The sequence below is a fragment of the Engraulis encrasicolus genome, chromosome 5 (assembly GCF_034702125.1).
Source record: "Engraulis encrasicolus isolate BLACKSEA-1 chromosome 5, IST_EnEncr_1.0, whole genome shotgun sequence".
In the NCBI taxonomy this organism is placed as follows: domain Eukaryota; kingdom Metazoa; phylum Chordata; class Actinopteri; order Clupeiformes; family Engraulidae; genus Engraulis; species Engraulis encrasicolus.
The window spans coordinates 5,705,628-5,725,627 of record NC_085861.1 but is presented as its reverse complement, the minus strand read 5'-3'; the positions used below and the strand labels follow the sequence as shown (position 1 = coordinate 5,725,627).

The 20,000-nt window shown below is 44.8% G+C and overlaps 1 protein-coding gene across 1 annotated transcript in view; it reads right to left on the bottom strand.

Moving 5' to 3' along the window:
* Positions 1-11,232: 11,232 nt before the first annotated feature.
* pnp4b (purine nucleoside phosphorylase 4b) overlaps positions 11,233-20,000 on the bottom strand; it is a 53,758-nt gene continuing 44,990 nt past the window's right edge. The window contains exons 6-7 of the mRNA XM_063198544.1: positions 14,857-14,936; positions 11,233-13,686 (exon numbers count right to left, since the gene is read on the bottom strand). Of these exons, the coding sequence (XP_063054614.1) occupies positions 13,528-13,686; positions 14,857-14,936 (239 nt within the window). The 3' untranslated portion in view covers positions 11,233-13,527. The remainder of the gene's footprint in view (positions 13,687-14,856; positions 14,937-20,000) is intronic.

Below are 20,000 nucleotides of genomic sequence, written 5' to 3'. Positions count from 1 at the left end.
AATTGTGAATGTGCTGAAGTGACCTGTGAAATATAAATGCCGGCAAATACACAGACACGGACGGATTGAATAAACACAACAGTATGCCATCTTTTGTATCATTTGTGTTACAGGGTATTTGTAAATCCAACACTTACTGAAGCTTGTTCAGACAACAAGGGAGGACAGAGTCCACACATGCACACACGCACACGCACGCACGCACACGCACGCGCACGCGCACGCGCACGCGCGCACACACACACACACACACACACACACACACACACACACACACACACACACACACACACACACACACACACACACACACACACACACGCACGCACACACCGACACAACTAGGATTGAATCTGCATGACATTATATTATATTGCATTGTGTGGGGACGTTCCCCTGATGGTCTGATATCCCCAGTCCCAATCAGGCCCTAATCATCCAATCTGCTGATAATCATTATAATGCACCACTGGTAGCGCTGGGTGTACCGTATCTTGATTGGTAGCGTAGCGCTGGGCGTACTGTAGTGTATCCTGATTGGTAGCGCTGGGCGTAGCATATCCTGATTGGTAGCGCTGGGCGTACCGTATCTTGATTGGTAGCGTAGCGCTGGGCGTAGCGTATCCTGATTGGTAGCGTAGCACTGGGCGTAGTGTATCCTGATTGGGTAGCGCTGGGCGTTGTGTATCCTGATTGGGTAGCGCTGGGCGTACCGTATCCTGATTGGTAGCGCTGGGCGTACCGTATCCTGATTGGTAGCGCTGGGCGTAGTGTATCGTGTCCTGATTGGTATCGTAGCGCTGGGCGTAGCATATCCTGATTGGTAGCGCTGGGCGTACTGTAGTGTATCCTGATTGGTAGCGCTGGGCGTACTGTAGCGTATCCTGATTGGTAGCGCTGGGCGTACTGTAGCGTATACTGATTGGTATCGTAGCGCTGGGCGTACTGTAGTGTATCCTGATTGGTAGCGCTGGGCGTAGTGTATCCTGATTGGTAGCGCTGGGCGTAGCGTATCTTGATTGGGTAGTGCTGGGCGTAGTGTATCCTGATTGGTAGCACTGGGCGTAGCGTATCCTGATTGGTAGCACTGCGCTGGGCGTACCGTATCTTGATTGGTAGCACTGCGCTGGGCGTACCGTATCTTTATTGGTAGCGCCTCAGCGTAGCGTATCCTGATTGGTAGCGTAGCACTGGGCGTAGTGTATCCTGATTGGGTAGTGCTGGGCGTAGTGTATCCTGATTGGTAGCACTGGGCGTAGCGTATCCTGATTGGTAGCGTAGCACTGGACGTAGTGTATCCTGATTGGTAGCGCTGGGCGTAGCGTATCTTGATTGGTAGAGCTGTGCATAGTGTGTCTTGATTGGCAGCGTAGCGCTGGGCATAGCGAACCCTGATTGGTAGCCTACTCAACTCCCTGCTGGACAGGTGCACAGGAAAATAAACGCCCTCTCCCTCACTGCAGGGTTGTGTTTGTGGTTATGTGTATGTGTGTAATCCAAGAAAGCAGAGAATGCGTGCACATCAGTGGCACAGGTGCTGGACAAATAAAAATAACTTAGGTGCTGTTTCCACGTAGCCGAATATTTTTAAATGTGGATATTTTAAAATGTGGATATTTTTAAATCTGGATATTTCTTTCTTTTCTCCTGGTTATAGGTGTAAACGCAACATGTGGATAAAAACAAAGGGACATTTATCCCAGGCCCAGGGAGAGAGGGGCCCCATTACATTGTAGGCTACCTGTATGTATTGGACTGGGGGGCCCTTTCAGATGACTTTGTCCTGGGCCTGCCAAAGCTATCAGTGGCCCTGTGTGGAATGGATGCATCCCTGTGTGTTTCTCTAGATCAGTGTTTCTCAACGGGGACTCTGCAGCCCCCCAGAGGGCATTGGGGAGCCCTTAGGGGGCTTTGAGAAGGGTACAGCTGAGAGGGGGGCGGGACTAGGCTCTCATTGGGAGGCATTAGACTATTTTATTTTTCAATACTAAGAGGGGCGTTGGCAGGCTTTGTTCAAAAAAGGTTGAGAACCACTACTCTACCTAAAGAATGATGATGTACCATTGAGAGTAAATATATATATATATAGGTATATATACCTAGATTAGTCTATGTCTGTAAGGGAAAGCAAGAAATGTAATTTTCAAATTCTTTGTATGACCTGTGCATGTAAAGAAATTGACAATAAAACCGACTTGACTTGACTATACTGTCAATGCGATATACACACAAAACAACTTGCACTATCTTTTGGTGTGGTTGGTAATACAGTATATTTTTCTCCTCCCGGAAATAGTCATGTTCCAAAGTTTCTCTTACCGAGGTTTAGTGGAGAGGACACTCCTGGAGATAGAGTTTGTCTTGTGTACAGGACTGTAACCAGACATTTTCAAATACCGAGGTCAAATACTGCGTGCTGTACTGTATACTGTACATTTAGAATGCTTCAAATACTTCAGTCAAACTCTTACGTTTGTTTTTATTAATCACTGCCTTGAGGATAAATGGGGGTGTCGTATACAGACTGAATTTATCATTGCTGATCATATATCAATTTTCATCATAGATACAGTTTACATTACTGAAACAAATACCGAGGACATGACCTCTGTGTCCTCAATGGTAGTTATGGCCATGCTTGTGTAGAATGTGTGTCGTTTCATTTCCAGCCGAGCGTTAATGGAGGGGATTTGTTTCCGCACGTTTTTGCCTCCTTGTGAAATCAATATGGCGCTCTAAAAATGTTCTCAGCTCTACAGTAGCACTCTCTCTCTCTCTATTTTTTTTGTGGGGCTGTATGTGTTTCTTGTGTGTGTGTGTGTGTATACATATATGTGTGTGTGTATGTGTGTGTGTGTGAATGTGTGTGTGTTTGGGATGGTGGGCTCTGTGTGTGTGTGTGTGTGTGTGTGTGTGTGTGTGTGTGTGTGTGTGTGTGTGTGTGTGTGTGTGTGTGTGAATGTGTGTGTGTGTTTGGGATGGTGGGTTCTCTCTCTCTCTCTCTCTCTCTCTCTCTCTCTCTCTCTCTCTCTCTCTCTCTCTCTCTCCATGTGTGTGTGTGTGTGTGTGTGTGTGTGTGTGTGTGTGTGTGTGTGTGTGTGTGTGTGTGTGTGTGTGTGTGTGTCCAGTCTAGTCAGTAGCAGGGTGTCATGGTAATGGGGGGCAGGGCAGCAGGTGATTGATGGGCTGTAGACCACAGTACAGGTGCAGATGGAGAGACTGGTGGAGAGATGGGTGGTCCACACACACACACACACACACACACACACACACACACACACACACACACACACACACACACACACACACACACACACACACAGACAAACACACACACACACACACACACACACACACACACACACACTCCTCCTCCCTCTCCACCTCCACCTCCTCCTCCACCTCCTTCTCCACCTCCACCTCCTCTACTCCTCCACCACCCCCTCCTCCACCTGCTCCTACTCCTCCACCTCCTCCACCTCCTCCTCCTACTCGTCCTCCTCCACCTGCTCCTCCTCCTCCTCCACCTCCACCTCCTCCTCCTCCTCCTCCACCACCACCTCCTCCACCTCCTCCACCTCCACCTCCTACTCCTCCACCTCCTCTCCACCTCCACCTCCTCCTCCACCTCCTCCACCTCCTCCTCCACCTCCTCCTCCTCCTCCTCCTCCACCTCCTCCTCCTCCTCCTCCACCTCGTGTCCCAGAGAGCAGTGAGCATGGTTGGCAGCTCCTCAGCCATCAGGGGCCAGTGTGAAGGTGAGGGAGTGGCTTCCATGCTGAAGTCACGCTGAGACCAGTGGTGTAGTCTACGTAGAACGCGGGGATACGGAGTAAACCCACTTCTAAATTTCAGGGATTTCAGTATACCCACTTACAATTGATTGATCCATTGTTTTGAATGGCAACAATATATACGGTATACCCACTTCAAAAAAATCTTTTTTCTCTGACATAATTAACAGAAATATTAATAATGCACGCGTCCTGTTTGGCACTGTGGAAAAGCTAGCAAGGCCCCCAAATCAAATGCCCTCTGAGTTCCTCTCAGTCAGCAAATGCAATGAGTTTGCATCCTTTTTCAAAGGTAAGATTGAAAAAATACGTACAAACATACTCACACATGTGCAACCGACCCAAGATTCGGACCAACTTGTTACGGTGAAGTTAAATCCTAACCTCATGAGAAATTTTTATTTAGTTGATGTGGACATTCTTAATAGAACGGTACAAAGTCTTAGCTCCTCTACATCTGACTTAGATATTCTACCAACAGCCTTCTTCAAATCCATCTTACACCTAATATCACCAGATGTACTTCAGATCATCAACACCTCACTACAAACAGGCATATTCCCAGGCTGTCTGAAAGAAGCAGTTGTGAAACCCTTACTGAAAAAGAACAACCTGGATGCACTGGTACTTAACAACTATAGGCCCATATCCAATCTACCATTTATGGGTAAAATAATAGAGAAAATTGTTTTTAACCAATTAACTGCCTTTTTAATGTCTAATAGCTATTTTGATAAGTTTCAATCTGGTTTCCGTGCCTACCACAGCACTGAAACAGCTCTTATCAAAGTTATGAATGACATAAGATTGAATTCTGATGCTGGCAAATCATTCGTCTTGGTACTTCTTGATTTAAGTGCTGCTTTCGACACAGTTAATCATTCTATACTACTACATAGACTGGAACACTGGGTTGGCTTTACGGGCATAGTGATCGACTGGTTAAAATCGTACTTACAACAAAGAAGTTTTTTTGTCGCCATTGGAAGACATACTTCATCACCAATGTCTCTGGATTGTGGGGTCCCCCAGGGCTCCATTCTGGGACCACTACTGTTCAATCTGTATATGTTGCCACTGGGACACATTATCGAGAATAACTCCATAAATTACCATAGCTATGCGGATGATACCCAGCTCTACTTATCTATGTCCCCCAATGACTACACCCCCCTTGAATCACTCTATCATTGCATGGACCAAATTAACAAATGGATGTCTCACAATTTCCTCCAACTGAACACAGAAAAAACTGAAGTAATTATATTTGGGAAAAGAGAGGAGAGACAAAAGATTGCTACTATCCTTGAAACGAAGGGACTGAAACCAAGGGAAACAGTTAAAAATCTTGGGGTCCTCATTGACAGTGACCTAAATTTCAACAGTCACATGAAAGCTATTACTAAGTCTGCATTTTATCACATAAAAACGTCTCTAAATTTAGGGGCCTGATGTCTAAACATGATCTGGAGAAGCTAATACATGCCTTCATTTCTAGTAAAGTTGATTACTGTAACAGTCTGTTTACTGGCCTCCCAAATAAGACCATTAAACAGCTTCAACTGGTACAAAATGCAGCTACAAGGGTTCTTACAAAGACAAGGAAGTTTGACCACATTACTCCAATTTTAAGATCGCTGCATTGGCTCCCAGTAAGCTACAGAATTGATTTTAAGGCAATGCTACTTGTATTTAAAGAAGAAATGAAACGAATATTAATTGTTGGAATTTTACAGTTTGTGCTGCATATTACAAAAGTTCCAAGCTTTGTGATTAAAACAAGATATTGTGTGTGTAATAATTTATCCGGGAAGTCATGTTAAAACGTGCTCAAAATGAGCAATATTTTGTCCAGTAGTGCAATTTTTTTCTCTTATGCGTGACGTCATACGGTTGACACAGTCCAACTCCAAACCCATAAAGTTCTAGTAGTCAATGGCGGCGTCTATGGCTAGTAAATCAAAGCACAGTGGTAAATATTGTGTTCGTGGCGGTCCAAATGGTACAGGTTGCAACAAGTACAAGCTTCACTGAAGGCATCTCTCTGCACAAGTGTCTTTAAGTCAAAATTACTGGAACTGTTGCTGACAAGGAGAAGGCAACGCTGATCGTGTAGGAGGCATCGGCTTTTGAAGTGACCTAGATCAATATTGTGCTCCGGGTGTTTTCAAATTCCACCCCTCCTGTTGTTTACCTTAAAAAATCTGGAGACCGTGGACATGGTTGGAAATACACTCCTAGGCTACCACAAGCAGTGTCTATGGATAGCAGGTGTGCTGAGTGCTGACGGATATCTCTAGCTCGAGTGCGACCACGGGTGAGTCTGGCCGACAGCCACTTAGCAGGATAGCAGCATGCTAATACAGGTCTGTGATTGTAGCACCCTAGTACTAAGGGTCCTCGGTCAATGCGCTGCGGGTCGAGGTGTTTCGTTACGACTCCATGGCCGTCGGTCGTGGAGTTATTGCTTTATATGCAACGAAATCGCCCCAGCATCCGAGCACGAACATCTGTGTTGTGTAGTTATGACTCTATCCATGGTCGGCGGTCGTGCAGTTCTTGTGTTATGAAACAACAGCCCCTAAGCACGAACATCTGTGTCAAAATATACCTACCGACTTCCAAATTGTCGCATAATGATGGGTATAACGCCATTGTTTATTAAGATTACATTAAAACCATGCTATTGAGCTACTTAAGCATACGTTTTTAAAGTAGCTGATAGTGCAATTTCGCTAGGTTTCAACATGTCAAAGACAGAGTGCAGCAGCCAAAGCATCGTCCCCCCCTTGTCACGTTGCCATAAACAAAAAAACAAGTATGCCGCGCTGGTTGATCGATAAGTTGTCGGCATAATAATTGAGATAACGCCATTGTTTAATAAGATTTTAAAGCTGGCTTTCAAAGTGCCACTTCGGTTTCAACCTGTCAAAGACAGCGCGGAATCTGAGAAAACGGCAGCTGGCTGGCACCCTAACATGCTCCCATATTTTCCAGTTTACCACAGCACATACAGCCTAGGCTACACTAATAGTGTCATATGATTGATAATATCTTAATAATGATCAGCGTGTAGCCTTCGTGTAGCCTAGTAGGAGCGCGGTGCTGTTTTGTGCCCGTCGATCCTGTGCCGAATATGGCATATCTTTCCAACCCATATGGCATATGGTGGTGCATCATCAAAGAAAAGTCTACTAGGCTTATTTGTGAGGCTTATTCAACGTGAGTTTTCTTTCACATAATGTTAGAGGTGTGTTCTTTCCACATGTCTATGTTTGTATCTTAATGTTGGTTCCTTTATGAGATATGGGTCCTTCAAATGTATGATATTTCCGCAGCCAACCATACTCGCAAAAAGAGGGTGTCAACCGCATGACGTCACGCCCCTGTAAATATTGTCGCACCAAAGGCACGGTTTTAAGTTGCCGTTTCAACAAGTTATGTCCGGAAAAAATATTTAAAGTTGGATTGATGTTTTAGAAATAGGCCCAATATTTAATGTGAATAATAGATGAATATTCGTTTCATTTCTTCTTTAAATCATTAAATGGAATGGGACCCACATATCTACTGGATATGTTTCAGCTGTATGCACCGACCAGGTCACTAAGGTCAACGGAGAAGAATTTGCTGGTGATTCCAAAAGTCAAAACAAAGTGTGGAGAGGCAGCCTTTAGCTTCTATGCTTCAAAGCTTTGGAACCAGCTTCCAGATGACGTAAAAAATGCACCCACTATTGATAGTTTTAAATCTAGACTCAAGACAAAGCTGTTCTCAGATGCTTTCTTAAATTATTGAATGAAAAGACGGTAAAATAAGAGAAGACAAAACCCTGACAATTCTAGACCCTATCAGGTAAACGGAAAAAAGGAGGCCAGACTCCTCTGTCGTCGAACAGTTAAAATCTGAAGACTGCGTATGTTTTTCAAGGTTTTATGTTTTTCTTTTTTTTTTTTTTATGTTTTATTTTATTATTATTTTTACCTTATGTTTTATCTTAATGTTTTAAATGTTTTTTTTTTTTACTCTAATTCATTTCCCTGTTTTCCTTTCATTTACATTTGTTAACTTTGTGAAGCACATTGAGTTGCACCTGTGTATGAAATGCGCTATATAAATAAACTTGCCTTGCCTTGCCTTGCCTTGCCTTCAAAAAAATCTCAAATATACAGTATACACACCATTAAAAACTAGACTACACCACTGGCTGAGACAGCGACGGATTATGACTAGCCTGATTATCATCGACTTTCAAATCTCTTCGAGACTTGGTCTGACCAAGAGCATAACAATTAACATATCCCAAACGGCATGGTTGACCTGCCTCTCTTGATTTTCTACTGGTTGTTTTTCTTCCCAACAAAGGGGGAGTGGGAGGACTTCTCGATTTTTCTGGAGCTCAGAAACGATATTTGTATTGCTCCTGGCCTGACTAGAAGCAACACTGAAGGTGTTGTGTCATTAGGAGGGCGCAGCCTGGCTAGATTATGACTATGACCCCCATGGGCCCCTGGGCCAGACAGCTATAGAGAGGCCCCCTCCATTGGCAGTCATGAGTAAGCGGTTAGGGCGTCAGACTTGTAGCCCAAAGGTTGCCGGTTCAACTCCCAACCCGCCAGGTTGGTGGGGGGAGTAATTAACCAGTGTTCTCCCCCATCCTCTTCCATGGCTGAGGTACCCTGAGCCATGGTACTGTCCCGCAGCACTACTCCCTTGGAAGCTGCCCCTTGCATGGGTGAGGCATAAATGCAATTTCGCTGTGTGCAGTGTGCATTTGTGTGCTGTGCAGTGCTGTGTCAAAATGACAATGGGAGTTGGACTAGTGTAGTTTCCCAGGTGGGCATTCAATCACAAGGTTCCAAAAGAATTGGGCGTTTAGGTGCTGTTTCCACGTAGCTGGATATTTTTATATGTGGATATTTTTTCCTCCTGGTTGTATTGGTTTTGGCTTTCCGTTTCTAAGTAGCAGATACTTAAAATCCAGGTATAAAAAGCAGGAGAAAAAAATATCCTATTTAGGGGGCTGAAATGCATTTGTTACAATGGGGTATTCTATTTATTTTCATCCACATGTTGCGTTTACACCTAAACAGGAGAAAAAAATATCCTGTTAAAAAAATATCCTGCTTCGTGGAAACAGCATCTCAGTGAAGATGATGTAGAGCCCTCGCTGCTCAGGGGCTTCTCTCTGCACTTTTACGTAATAAAATACAAGACCATAAATATAGAACAGTGGTTCTCAAAGTGTCGTCCAGGGACCCCTGGTGGTCCGCGACAGACCTCAGGTGGTCCGCTAGGGGATTTCTACCTTTCCAAGACATGCTAGCAGTAGGCTGTATTTATAACATTGTTACAGAGCTAAACATAGCTGAAGTCTTATTTTCACCACAATAAGACAGGGTTGTAAATGTGGGGAAAAGCAGGTGATCTGCTTCGCAATTATCAGTGTCAAATAAGCAACCGTCCACTTTAAATTCAGTTGATAGGTGGTCCCTGAACATTTTTGGTGGGGACAAAGTGGTTCTTGGTCTGAAAAGGTTTGATTAACAATAATATAGACCAGGGGTGTCAAACTCAAATGGACCGAGGGCCAAAATCAAAATCTGGAGCGAATTCGCGGGCCAAACTCAATTTTTTTTTTTACAAAAATTGACTAAAATTGCTTATGTTTAAATTAATGTCTAAACAGATTCCCATCATAGTTCAAATGTACCTGCACATTCTGTTTGTGAGTTGTTTCAATGGCCTGGGCCCACTCATATTCCTGTGATATACAAATTTTCATGTTCAAATCTTAATGCTCTATACAGTTATGGTGTATGTGGGCCAACTGTAATACACATTTGAAATGATCTCGAGGGCCAAATAAAATGAGTCTGAGTTTGACATCCCTGATATAGACCAATAATGAAGTGGGGGTTTTTGTAGCTCAGAAGCTTGGTGCTTCAGGGCCCCCTTTGACTCTTGGGCCCCTGTGCCTGGGCCTGGTAGGCCCATACAGTAATCCATCCTTGTGCTGATGGCCAGGAAAAAATGCTGAGAGTGACGGATAGATGGAAGGGCACTTTCGGCCTGAAAGCACACTGAGATTCCGTCCCAAGAAATAAAAGTCTATTGCTGTGCAAAAGTGTCATTAAATTACATTACAGCAGACAGATTGATGAGAGGTGGAAGAAATTAGTGTAAGTTATCTACCTCTAATAGCATGTTTTATCATGTACATACAGTACACTGTACATACCCAACCCAAATCCCTCCTCTTCTCTCCTCTCCCCTTCCCTTCACATTTTATCCACTCTCGTCTTCTCTTCTCTCCTCTCCCCTCATCTCCTCTCCTCCGCCCTCTCCTCCTCTCTTCTTCCCATTCCTTCGTCTCTTCACATCTCATTTGTCTCTTCCATACTATCCTCTCCAAACCCATGCTCTCCCCAACCCCTCCTCTCCTCCTCTACCCAAACCTTCATTTCCTCGCTTCCCATTCTCCTCTCTTCCCATTTCTTCCTCTTCTCTCTCCCTCTCCTCTCCTCAATGTCCATACCATCCTCCCCCCATCCCATTCAACACCTTTCCCTTCCCCTCCTCTCCCATCTCCCTTCTGTTTTTCCCTCACCACTCCCATCCCCCATCCCCTTCCTTCTCCTCCCCATTCACCTCCTCCATCCTCTCCCCATTCTCTCCTCTCCCCTCTTCCCCGCATCGTCTCCTCCTTTCTTCTCTCTTCTCTTCTTCTATACTGCCCTTCCTATCCTTTCCCTCTTCCTCCTCTCTATTCCCTATAACCTCCTCTCGTCTCTTCCCCTCCTCCTTTCGTCCTTTCTCCTCTCCTCTCTTCCCCTCCTCCTCTCATCCCTTCTTCTGTCTTTTCCTTCCCATCCTCTCCCCATCCCAAGAGCCTGATCAAAGCCCTTGCTGCTAATGTGCAGGGTTCCATAAAGGCGTGAGGTGAGGCCAGGGGTATACAGTGACCGAGCTTTCCTCTTCTGAGGCACCCTTCAATTAGCCAATGGCTGAGCTTTCCTCTTCTGAGACACCCTTCAATTAGCCAATGGCTGAGCTTTCCTCTTCTGAGACACCCTTCAATTAGCCAATGGCTGAGCTTTCCTCTTCTGAGACACCCTTCAATTAGCCAATGGCTGAGCTTTCCTCTTCTGAGACACCCTTCAATTAGCCAATGGCTGAGCTTTCCTCTTCTGTGGTATCCTTAAATTAGTCCAGTGGTTCTGAAACTTTTTCTCCAGGGATTTACTTCAGGAATATTTTCGCATATTTTCGCTTTGGCTTTAGCTTTCAAGATTCAAGATTCTTTTATTCGTACGGGGGGAAAATGCCTTTTTGCATTGAGATGTACAGTACTAATCTACCCTGAACACACACATACATATACACAAATAGTAACACACAAGCACACATACCCAGGCACTGCTACTTGAAGCAAATGGATTTTTCCAAAATGGTTTATTTACACAATTTTCTTCTGATGGACACTGTACGTGAACACAATATTAGAACAAGTCAAATTGGCTGAACATGTTCTTTACAATATACAGTGACTGAATGAATAAATTTATGAATTAATTAATTGGACTATTTTTATGTAAAAACATGGTACAGGAACTGAACCATACATTCAAAAACAAAGCAAATAATTCGGGATAGCGCAAAAAAACAAAGCCCTAAGGCTCATTTCCATGATGGTCCCTCTGACCTGTAGTTTTCTGTTGAGGTGCTTCTACTAGAGCAGTGGTTCTTAACCTTTTTTCCTTAAAGCACCCCCTTACCTGTTCCCAAGACAAGCCGCGCACCCCAACCAAAACTTCTACACGAGTATACGCACTAAAAAACGATTTAAATGATTAATTTACAATGATTTTAGTTTGAGACAGTAATCAATATTCTTAATGCCTTGACATGGGGACCAAAACATGTTTTAATTTGGATTTGATTTGGCCTAATTACAATGTTAGCAAGCCAAATTTTGGTCACAACCTCAACACAAACAAAATTCCGCGCACCCCCTGAAATCTCTGGTGCCCCCCACAGGGGGTGCCCGCACCCCAGGTTAAGAACCACTGTACTAGAGGGCAAATCTGTAGATATTAGTTCAGCAGAACAAGATGGAGGGAAGGGCTGAAATTAAACCCTGTAGATCTCTCATTTTGGTGGCTGTGATACCGGCTTTTAATGCTAAGGACAGCTGGAAATCTGGGTCTTTATCTCATTCATAGTCAGGGCTGGCCTGGGGCAAAAAAACAGGCTGGGCATTTTCGGCCAAGAACTGGTCCAACAGGCAATGAGAGAGACAATGAAGCCTGTCACAATATTTTTTGTCATTATTTACGAGCTATTTTGACCACAACAGGCAAAATGGCTATTAACTTAAATCTGAGAGGTCAGCTGTAGCGGCATGAGAACTGATACCACTACATTGAGGGGAGGACCAGGCCAAAATCATCAACAGTCCATCAGGCAAATGCCCTGTATCATGTATACTTTATGACCAATCCAGCTTTGTTCGTAGTACACCTCATTGGTGGCACTAAATGATCCAAAGCAAAAGGAAGTCAGCAAAACAAGTTAATGTGTCCTTGAGGATTTGAATGAATTTCTGGAGGATTGTTTTGAGGAGGGTGGGGCGCTTCCACATGATCTCAGAATTCCATGAAATGAACATGGACCATTGTGACATAAAATCTGAGGCAGCTTCACAGATTTTGCAAAAAAAACCGGTTTGTCCGTTATCACGAAAAACACTTCAGAGACCCCAACAAAGCAAAATCTGCGTAACTGCCACAGATTTTGTGTCCCAAAGGGTCCGTTTTCATTTCACAGAGTTCCGTGGGATGGATTCTTTGGTCCCCTAATATACCTGTTCAGGGGTATACGTGTGTGTAGTGTTGGGCTGGTTGTTTTCTTCTAGCTGTTCACAGGGTCTTTATTGTCAGTAACTGTTGTTAGATGTGTGACCCGCACATCTTTGCTCTAATATTTGGTGTGAACACGTCGATTTGAGATTACTGTAGGTGAAGTACCAGCAACGTGTGTATTCTCTGTGGGCTTGGAAATGCTGAAAATGTTTTTGTGCGTGTATGTGTCAGGCTGGTTATGATCCAACAGCTTCTGAGGGACAGACTGTATTGTATTCAGAATCTCAGTCTCCATGCTGCAATGTTAATTGAACACTGCAGTCAAATGTAACACTCAGTGGTGGTCTTACTCACACTTGATGTTGATACAAAACTGAACATTTTAATGCACTTAGTGACTGTTGAGATGGTTATCTAATGTTTTTTGAGTGTTACCATGATGTCGAAGTCGAGCTGATTTCTGTGGCTACTCTAGTCTAACAGCTGTTGAGCTGATTATCCTGTAATGGCCACCATAGTGACTGTTATTAACTCTTAGTGACTATTGAGTGTCTCCATGATGTTGAAGTCGATCTCGTCGTAGCCTGCAACGACACTGATTATGATCTAATGTAGTGATTCTCAACAGGGGCGGTGCAGCCCCCCAGGGGTCGTTGGGGAGCTCTAGGGGGGTGTTGAGAAGGATACATGTGAGAGTGGGCGTTTTTTTAATACTAAGGGGGGCGTTGTCAGGCTTATGATGGGGTCAATGGGGCGTTGGGAAGCTTGTGAGGAGGCCATGGGGGCGTTTGTTCACAAAAGCTTGAAAAACACTAATCTAGTGGCTACTCTAGTGGCTGTTGAGCTGGTAATTAGGCTACTGTAACTCTTTAGTGACTATTGAGCGTCTCCATGATGTTGAAGTCGATCTCGTCGTAGCGTGCGATGACGTTCTGCAGCAGTTTACGCAGCAGCTCGGCGCGCATCTCCGCCATGGCCTGGTTCTCCTCGTGCTGAACCCTCTCCTCACGACTGTAGTCCAGAGACACCTTAGATAGATAGATAGAGAGATAGATAGATAGATAGATAGATAGATAGATAGATAGATAGATAGAGAGATAGAGAGATAGATAGATAGATAGATAGATAGATAGATAGATAGATAGATAGACTTTATTGTCCCCAAAGCACATGCTCTCACATACACTCTCACACCCACTTATACATGCACACTCCAACACAAATATTGTCAGACAACATAAGCGCATAGTCTCACATAAGCCATACAACCACACCAACAGTCACAAACCACACCAACAGTCACACACTACACCAACAGTCACAAACCACACCAACAGTCACATACTACACCAACACACCAACAGTCACATACTTCCAGGGTTGCCAGATGAGCTGATGATTTCCAGACCACAATATTCTCAAAACTTGCCTGGAAGCAATAAATCCCGCCCAATTCTATTGATTTCTATGCCCAAAAAGTGGGTGTTTTTTCTCAATTTTTTCCTGCACACGGCCATCCTAAGCAGCCCAATCTGGCAACACTGCATACTACACCAACAGCCACATACTACACCAACAGTCTCATACTACACCAACAGCCACATACTTCACCAACAGTCACATACTTCACCAACAGCCACATACTTCACCAACAGTCACATACTACACCAACACACCAACAGTCTCATACTTCACCAACAGTCACATACTACACCAACAGCCACATACTACACCAACAGCCACACACTACAACAGTCACACACTACAGCAGGGCTATTCAAATGGTGGCCCTGGGGCCAGATGCGACCCTTGGACAGCAAGGTTCTTGGACAGCAAGGCCCCCCACAAGCCCCCCTTGAAATACAGAATCGTTTTTCGGAACTTAGAGTATGGGTTCCACATCGAGCTGAAACGGGACACGGGACGTTAAAATGCAGGAAATAACATCTAAGAAATGCAAAACTTTCTGGGGGAGGACCCCCAGACCGACCCCCTTCTTCAATGAAGTGTCCTGTATTGTTTTCATTGACAGTTGACAACCATAATACATACATATAGTTTGGTCCTTTACTGAGAGGAATTTGAAAAACTGGCCCTCGGTGACATTTAACAGTCACACACTACAGTCACACACTAAACAAACAGTCACACACTAAATAAACAGTCACATACCACACCAACACTCACATACTTCTCACCTTATTGGTGATGAGGGACAGCCCCAACACCTGCAGACCACAGTGCTTAGCAACCGTCACCTCGGGGACCGTGCTCATGCCTGCGGGAGGGAGGGAGAGGATTTAACGAGGTCATTAATTAAGGGGAATAATGGGATCGATTTATTCATTTCAAGTTCATTCCATTCCGTTGCATTCCATTCCATTCTGTTCAATTCATTCACATTTTCATTTCAAATTTAATTCTGTTTAACTCAAAACATTTTATTTGTTCCAAAGACTAATTTATACAGTGATGCTGCTGAGCACAAAAACAAGTAAATCAATAGGATGGAACAGATAAAACAAACGAACAAATAGATGAATAAAAATGTAGTTTAATCAAGAGGTGATTATGTCAAAACATGCAATATGCGCACTACTAAAGAGATAAGATGAAACACAGGGAGGACAGAAGAATTAAAGGAGGGGGAGAGAGAGAGAGAGAGAGAGAGAGAGAGAGAGAGAATGAGAGAGAGAATGAGAGAGAGAGAGAGAGAGAGAGACTAAGAGAGACACAGAAAGAGAGTATGAGAGAGATTTGGCCGGAGAGGAAACTGCTGGGGTTCTTTGGCTAATTATTGCCAATTAGCTGGTTGGTGAGGACAGGGCCAGCAGGAGCCCTGTCTGCATCATTAATAAGCGGTGGCCATCACTACCACCACCACCGTCAAGGATGGATTACTGCACGGGCCTACCAGGCTCTGGCCCAGGGGCCCAAGAGTCAAGGGGGCCCTGAAGCCCAAGCCTCTATATTTCCATTCTCATGTTAAAATCTTACTTTTAATAACAACTCTATTTTCAATTAGAGTTAGTCTATATTCTCAGGAAAAAAAACCTGAAGCCAAAGCAATAGGGGCTTCTAATATCAGGTCTAAAGGGCCGTACACACACATCGCTGCTATTTACTAGCTTCTCGCTCGCTCGCCTGCTCGCCTCTCTTTCATGGAACGTTTGCTGAAAGTTCCCCTCGGCTTTAACTGCCAATGAACAGGCGAGAAGTACCGAACTCTGCCTTCCAATTGGTTACTCACTTACTCACCTCGCTCGAAGATAAAATATTTTCAACTCGGGATCCGCCCACATCGCATCGCTTGTACAGTACTCGCCTACTCGCCTGCTAGTCTCGCTGAAACACATTGACATTCTATTGAGTTCATTCGCTGAGCGAGTAACTAGCAGCGACGTGTGTGTACGGCCCTTAAAACCCTAAATATTTTTGTAAATGAGCAACATCCATGGAGGAGGGGGGCCTTTCTTGGTGTCTGGCTCAGGGGCCCATGGAGGGGGGTCTTTCTTTGTGTCTGGCCCAGGGGCCCATGGAGGCCGTCCTAGCCTAGAAATCTAGACGCCCCTAGCGACCGCAAATTGAATTTGCTCCCGGGGGCAGTCTAGCGGACCCCGGTCGTTTTGCGAGGCTGAAAGTTATCCGATGACAGGGCCAATCAAATCGCGAGGGGGGCCGGGCTACTTAGTAAACAGGAAACTTTCTAAGAAGAAGCATGGTGTCCGTCCGTGCTACGTACAGCACGAAAGTGCACTTATATTAATTTAAAAAGCCTGGATGATAATACATTTCGTGTCTGACATGGACTGATGTAATAATACACCATGAACTTATCGGACACAAATAGATCACAACACAATACCATTTGATCATTCGATGTTTTAAACTAGCTCGGTAAGCTAAGTTGAGCATTTTACAGGACCAGATAGTCACACGCTATTATCAGACCACTACTGTAGGTGTAGAATGAAATTGCTGCCCCAATTTCTAATAAGACACATGCCATTAAAAACGAGACATTTGGGAGCTTTGAAAGTCTTTGAGTAGCTTACTAAATAGATGGGAATGGCATAGTCTACCAAGCTAGTGGCTAGCTAACCTGTCGTCAATAACACAGAGCTAGGTATCCAGTCTTAATATAACCATTTAACAAGCCCCAAATGGCTCAACATTTCGCTGGTTGATCAAGGAGGGCCATGTGGTTGAAAACGAGGCATTTTTGAACTGTATAAGTGAAAACACGATTTATAGGACACTTGTTTGTGGCTGTGGTCATCACATGCATTCACTGCTACGACGGCTCGAATTTGCCGCTCCACCTACAAAGGGGCCCTCGCTGGCTAGCTAACCTGTCGCCAATAACACAGAGCTAGGTATCCAGCCTTGTATTATATGCCTGCCCCAAATTCCAATAAGATCCATGTCATTAAAAACGAGACATTTGGGAGCTTTGAAAGTCTGTAAGTCGCTTACTAAATAGATGGGAATGACACCTAGAGTCTACCGAGCTAGCGGCTAGCCAATCTGTCGTCAATTACACAGAGCTAATATCCAGCCGTGTATTAGTTATGGGTATACAGCTAGCTAGCTAACACCGAACATGCCATGCTGACAACAATCATAAATATAACCATTTAACAAGCCCCAAATTGCTCAACATTTCGCTGGATGATCAAGAAGGGCCGTGTGGTTGAAAACGAGGCATTTTTGAACTATGTAAGTGAAAACACGATTTATTAGGAAACTTGTTTGTGGCTGTGGTGATCACACGCATTCACTGCTACGACGGCTCGGAATTGCCGCTTCACAAGACAGCTGTGACGTTACACAGAAGTGTGTGGGGATTGGTTGTTTGCCATCCAATTGCGTGGCGTTGAGTGCTGAAGCAACCGTTTATCCCGCCCACACTGCTGCCCAGCCCTCCTAGACCCTGGTACAGCTTTTTGCTGTACGGGTCTGGCTCGCTAGGCTAGATCCGTCCCTGTCCACCGCGGCTGCTGCTGCTGCTGCTGCTGCTGCTGCTCTCACTTTTAATCCTTAATGAGGAGGAGACTTGCTCATTGGCTGCCCCACAGGGAGCTGTCCGCCAGCACCAGCACCAGGGCCGCAGACAGATTTGAACTGGAACCAAGGCGAAATTATTTGGACCCCCCCCCCCCCACACACACACACACGCGCGCACACATACATACACACACACACACTCTCTCTCTCTCTCTCTCTCTCTCTCTCTCTCTCTCTCTCTCTCTCTCTCTCTCACTCTCTCTCTCTCACACACACACACACACACACACACACACACAATACATTCTGTGTAATCTGGGGGCCCCCTCTCTCCATGTGCCCAGGGCAACTGACCCTTTTGTCCCTTCCCCGAGGAGGAGACTTGCTCATTGGCTGCTCTGCAGGCAGCTGTCTGCCATCATTCATCATATCAGCGGACATGTGGTGTGACCAAAGAGCACCGATACTCCCTAGATGGAGGTTTTTTCCCACACCTCTGTGTCACACCGGCGGCTGGTTGATGCCAATAAAATGCCTAGATGGTGAAATGAAATCACCTGAGGCTCCTATCACCTCTGTGCAAACGCTTGGTGTTTCAACACTGATCGTCACCGTGGAGCTGGTGTCAATATAAAACAGGCTATGGTCAGCTGTCATTTCAGAGTAAGGAGTCCGCACACTTACAGTAAAAATCCTTTTTCATGGCAGGATATGCAGCCATATAGCTATCTATCCTGCCATGGAATATGATAATAAAGAAAAAAGGATTTTAAGTGTGCGGACGGACTCCTCACTCTAAAATGATTGACAGCTGACCATAGTTGGAGGAGAAGATTGTGCACATGCCAGGAAAAGGTGCAGGACAAAGGCTGACAATCATCTCTCTGGTTTCACTCACTGACTCAATTGGATTACCAGCGGTTGCACACACACTCACTGTAGCGCAGTGTGAGGGTGGCTGGGTCGGTTACATACCGCCATTCAGACATACCATTTTTGAACCATTTTTCCAGCTTGCAGGAACTGTTGGGCATTTGGACCGTGACAAAATTAGACACTAAATTATACACTAATCCTGTAATTGCGCTGTCACTCTCTCCACTTCCGCTCATGTACCAACATAGTTGCCAATGTCAATTGAGTTAGAACGTTGTTCACGCGCCTTTAAGTACTTGCAACAATGTTCAAATGGCTCGGAATGGCTTGGAATGACAATCAAATACTGTCGGAATGGCGGTATGTCGGAATGGCGATTGCCCCTCGGCTGGGTCTGGATAGCGTAGCGGTAGTGCATTCCTATTGTAGCAGACCCTCTGTAATCTAATCTGCGCTGGCGTAATTATCGGTCATTAATTGGGATTCTTTGTCTTGTAGCGAGTCAAACGCCACTGTAATTACCCATGGGTCACCTCCATTATACGCTAAGAGCCTCGTGATTTATTAATGATGTACCATTCAGAGCGGCAGCACTAAAGGTGTTTTTACACTAGTCAAGGTGCCATTGAGCACAAAATAAACAACAGGTAAGCCCCCCCGCCCCCATTTAGGACAGCACTAAAGGTGTTAAACAGTAGTCAACATGCCATTTAACACCGCATAACCAAGAGCAATCAGAGATAGCAACCTGGCCTACTTGCTTGATGCATGATGATGTGTGGCGCCACCATCAGGTGACTCATAACCACTGCGACACACAAACAAACAAGAGGAAGGACAGACAGATCGGGTCATTGTTGTTACCTGGCCCCTATCTGACCAGGCTGTACTTACACTTGGTTACCCCTTCATTACAGAAACATTACGGCCTGTTCCCACTTTGACGGCCATTTGACGCTCATAAACGCGACGCACCTCCCTTTGTTGACGGAATGCTTCTTGTCTGAGCACATGCAGGGGCGTGACAGAGTACACTGAACAGGAATATCTCTTTCTGTCTTTCTACACGTCTATATCGATTAAGCAAGCTAACCAGCGATAGTAACATCAAAGTCTGCCCTTACCTAACTGTGGACATGTGTTTACTTCACACATTTCATAGCCCTCACGTAGTTTTGAATGTCGTCAAAATGTACATAATCCTTTTAACATAAGCACAAAGACCTTGCACTTCATAGTTTCTTGTAGTGTATGAATCTTACATTAAAATGTATGATAACCAGTCATAAAACTACTTTTAAGCAGCAAAACATAGCCCTTGGTTTCATGGGAATTCCTCATGTACTCGAGAATCATTGGATAACGCTCCGCGTTGGCCGCGAGTAATTAGCATAAAGTAGAAGGGAGCTGAACTTTTTTGACGCGCGTCAACTGTCAAAGTAGCCGCACCGCGTATCCC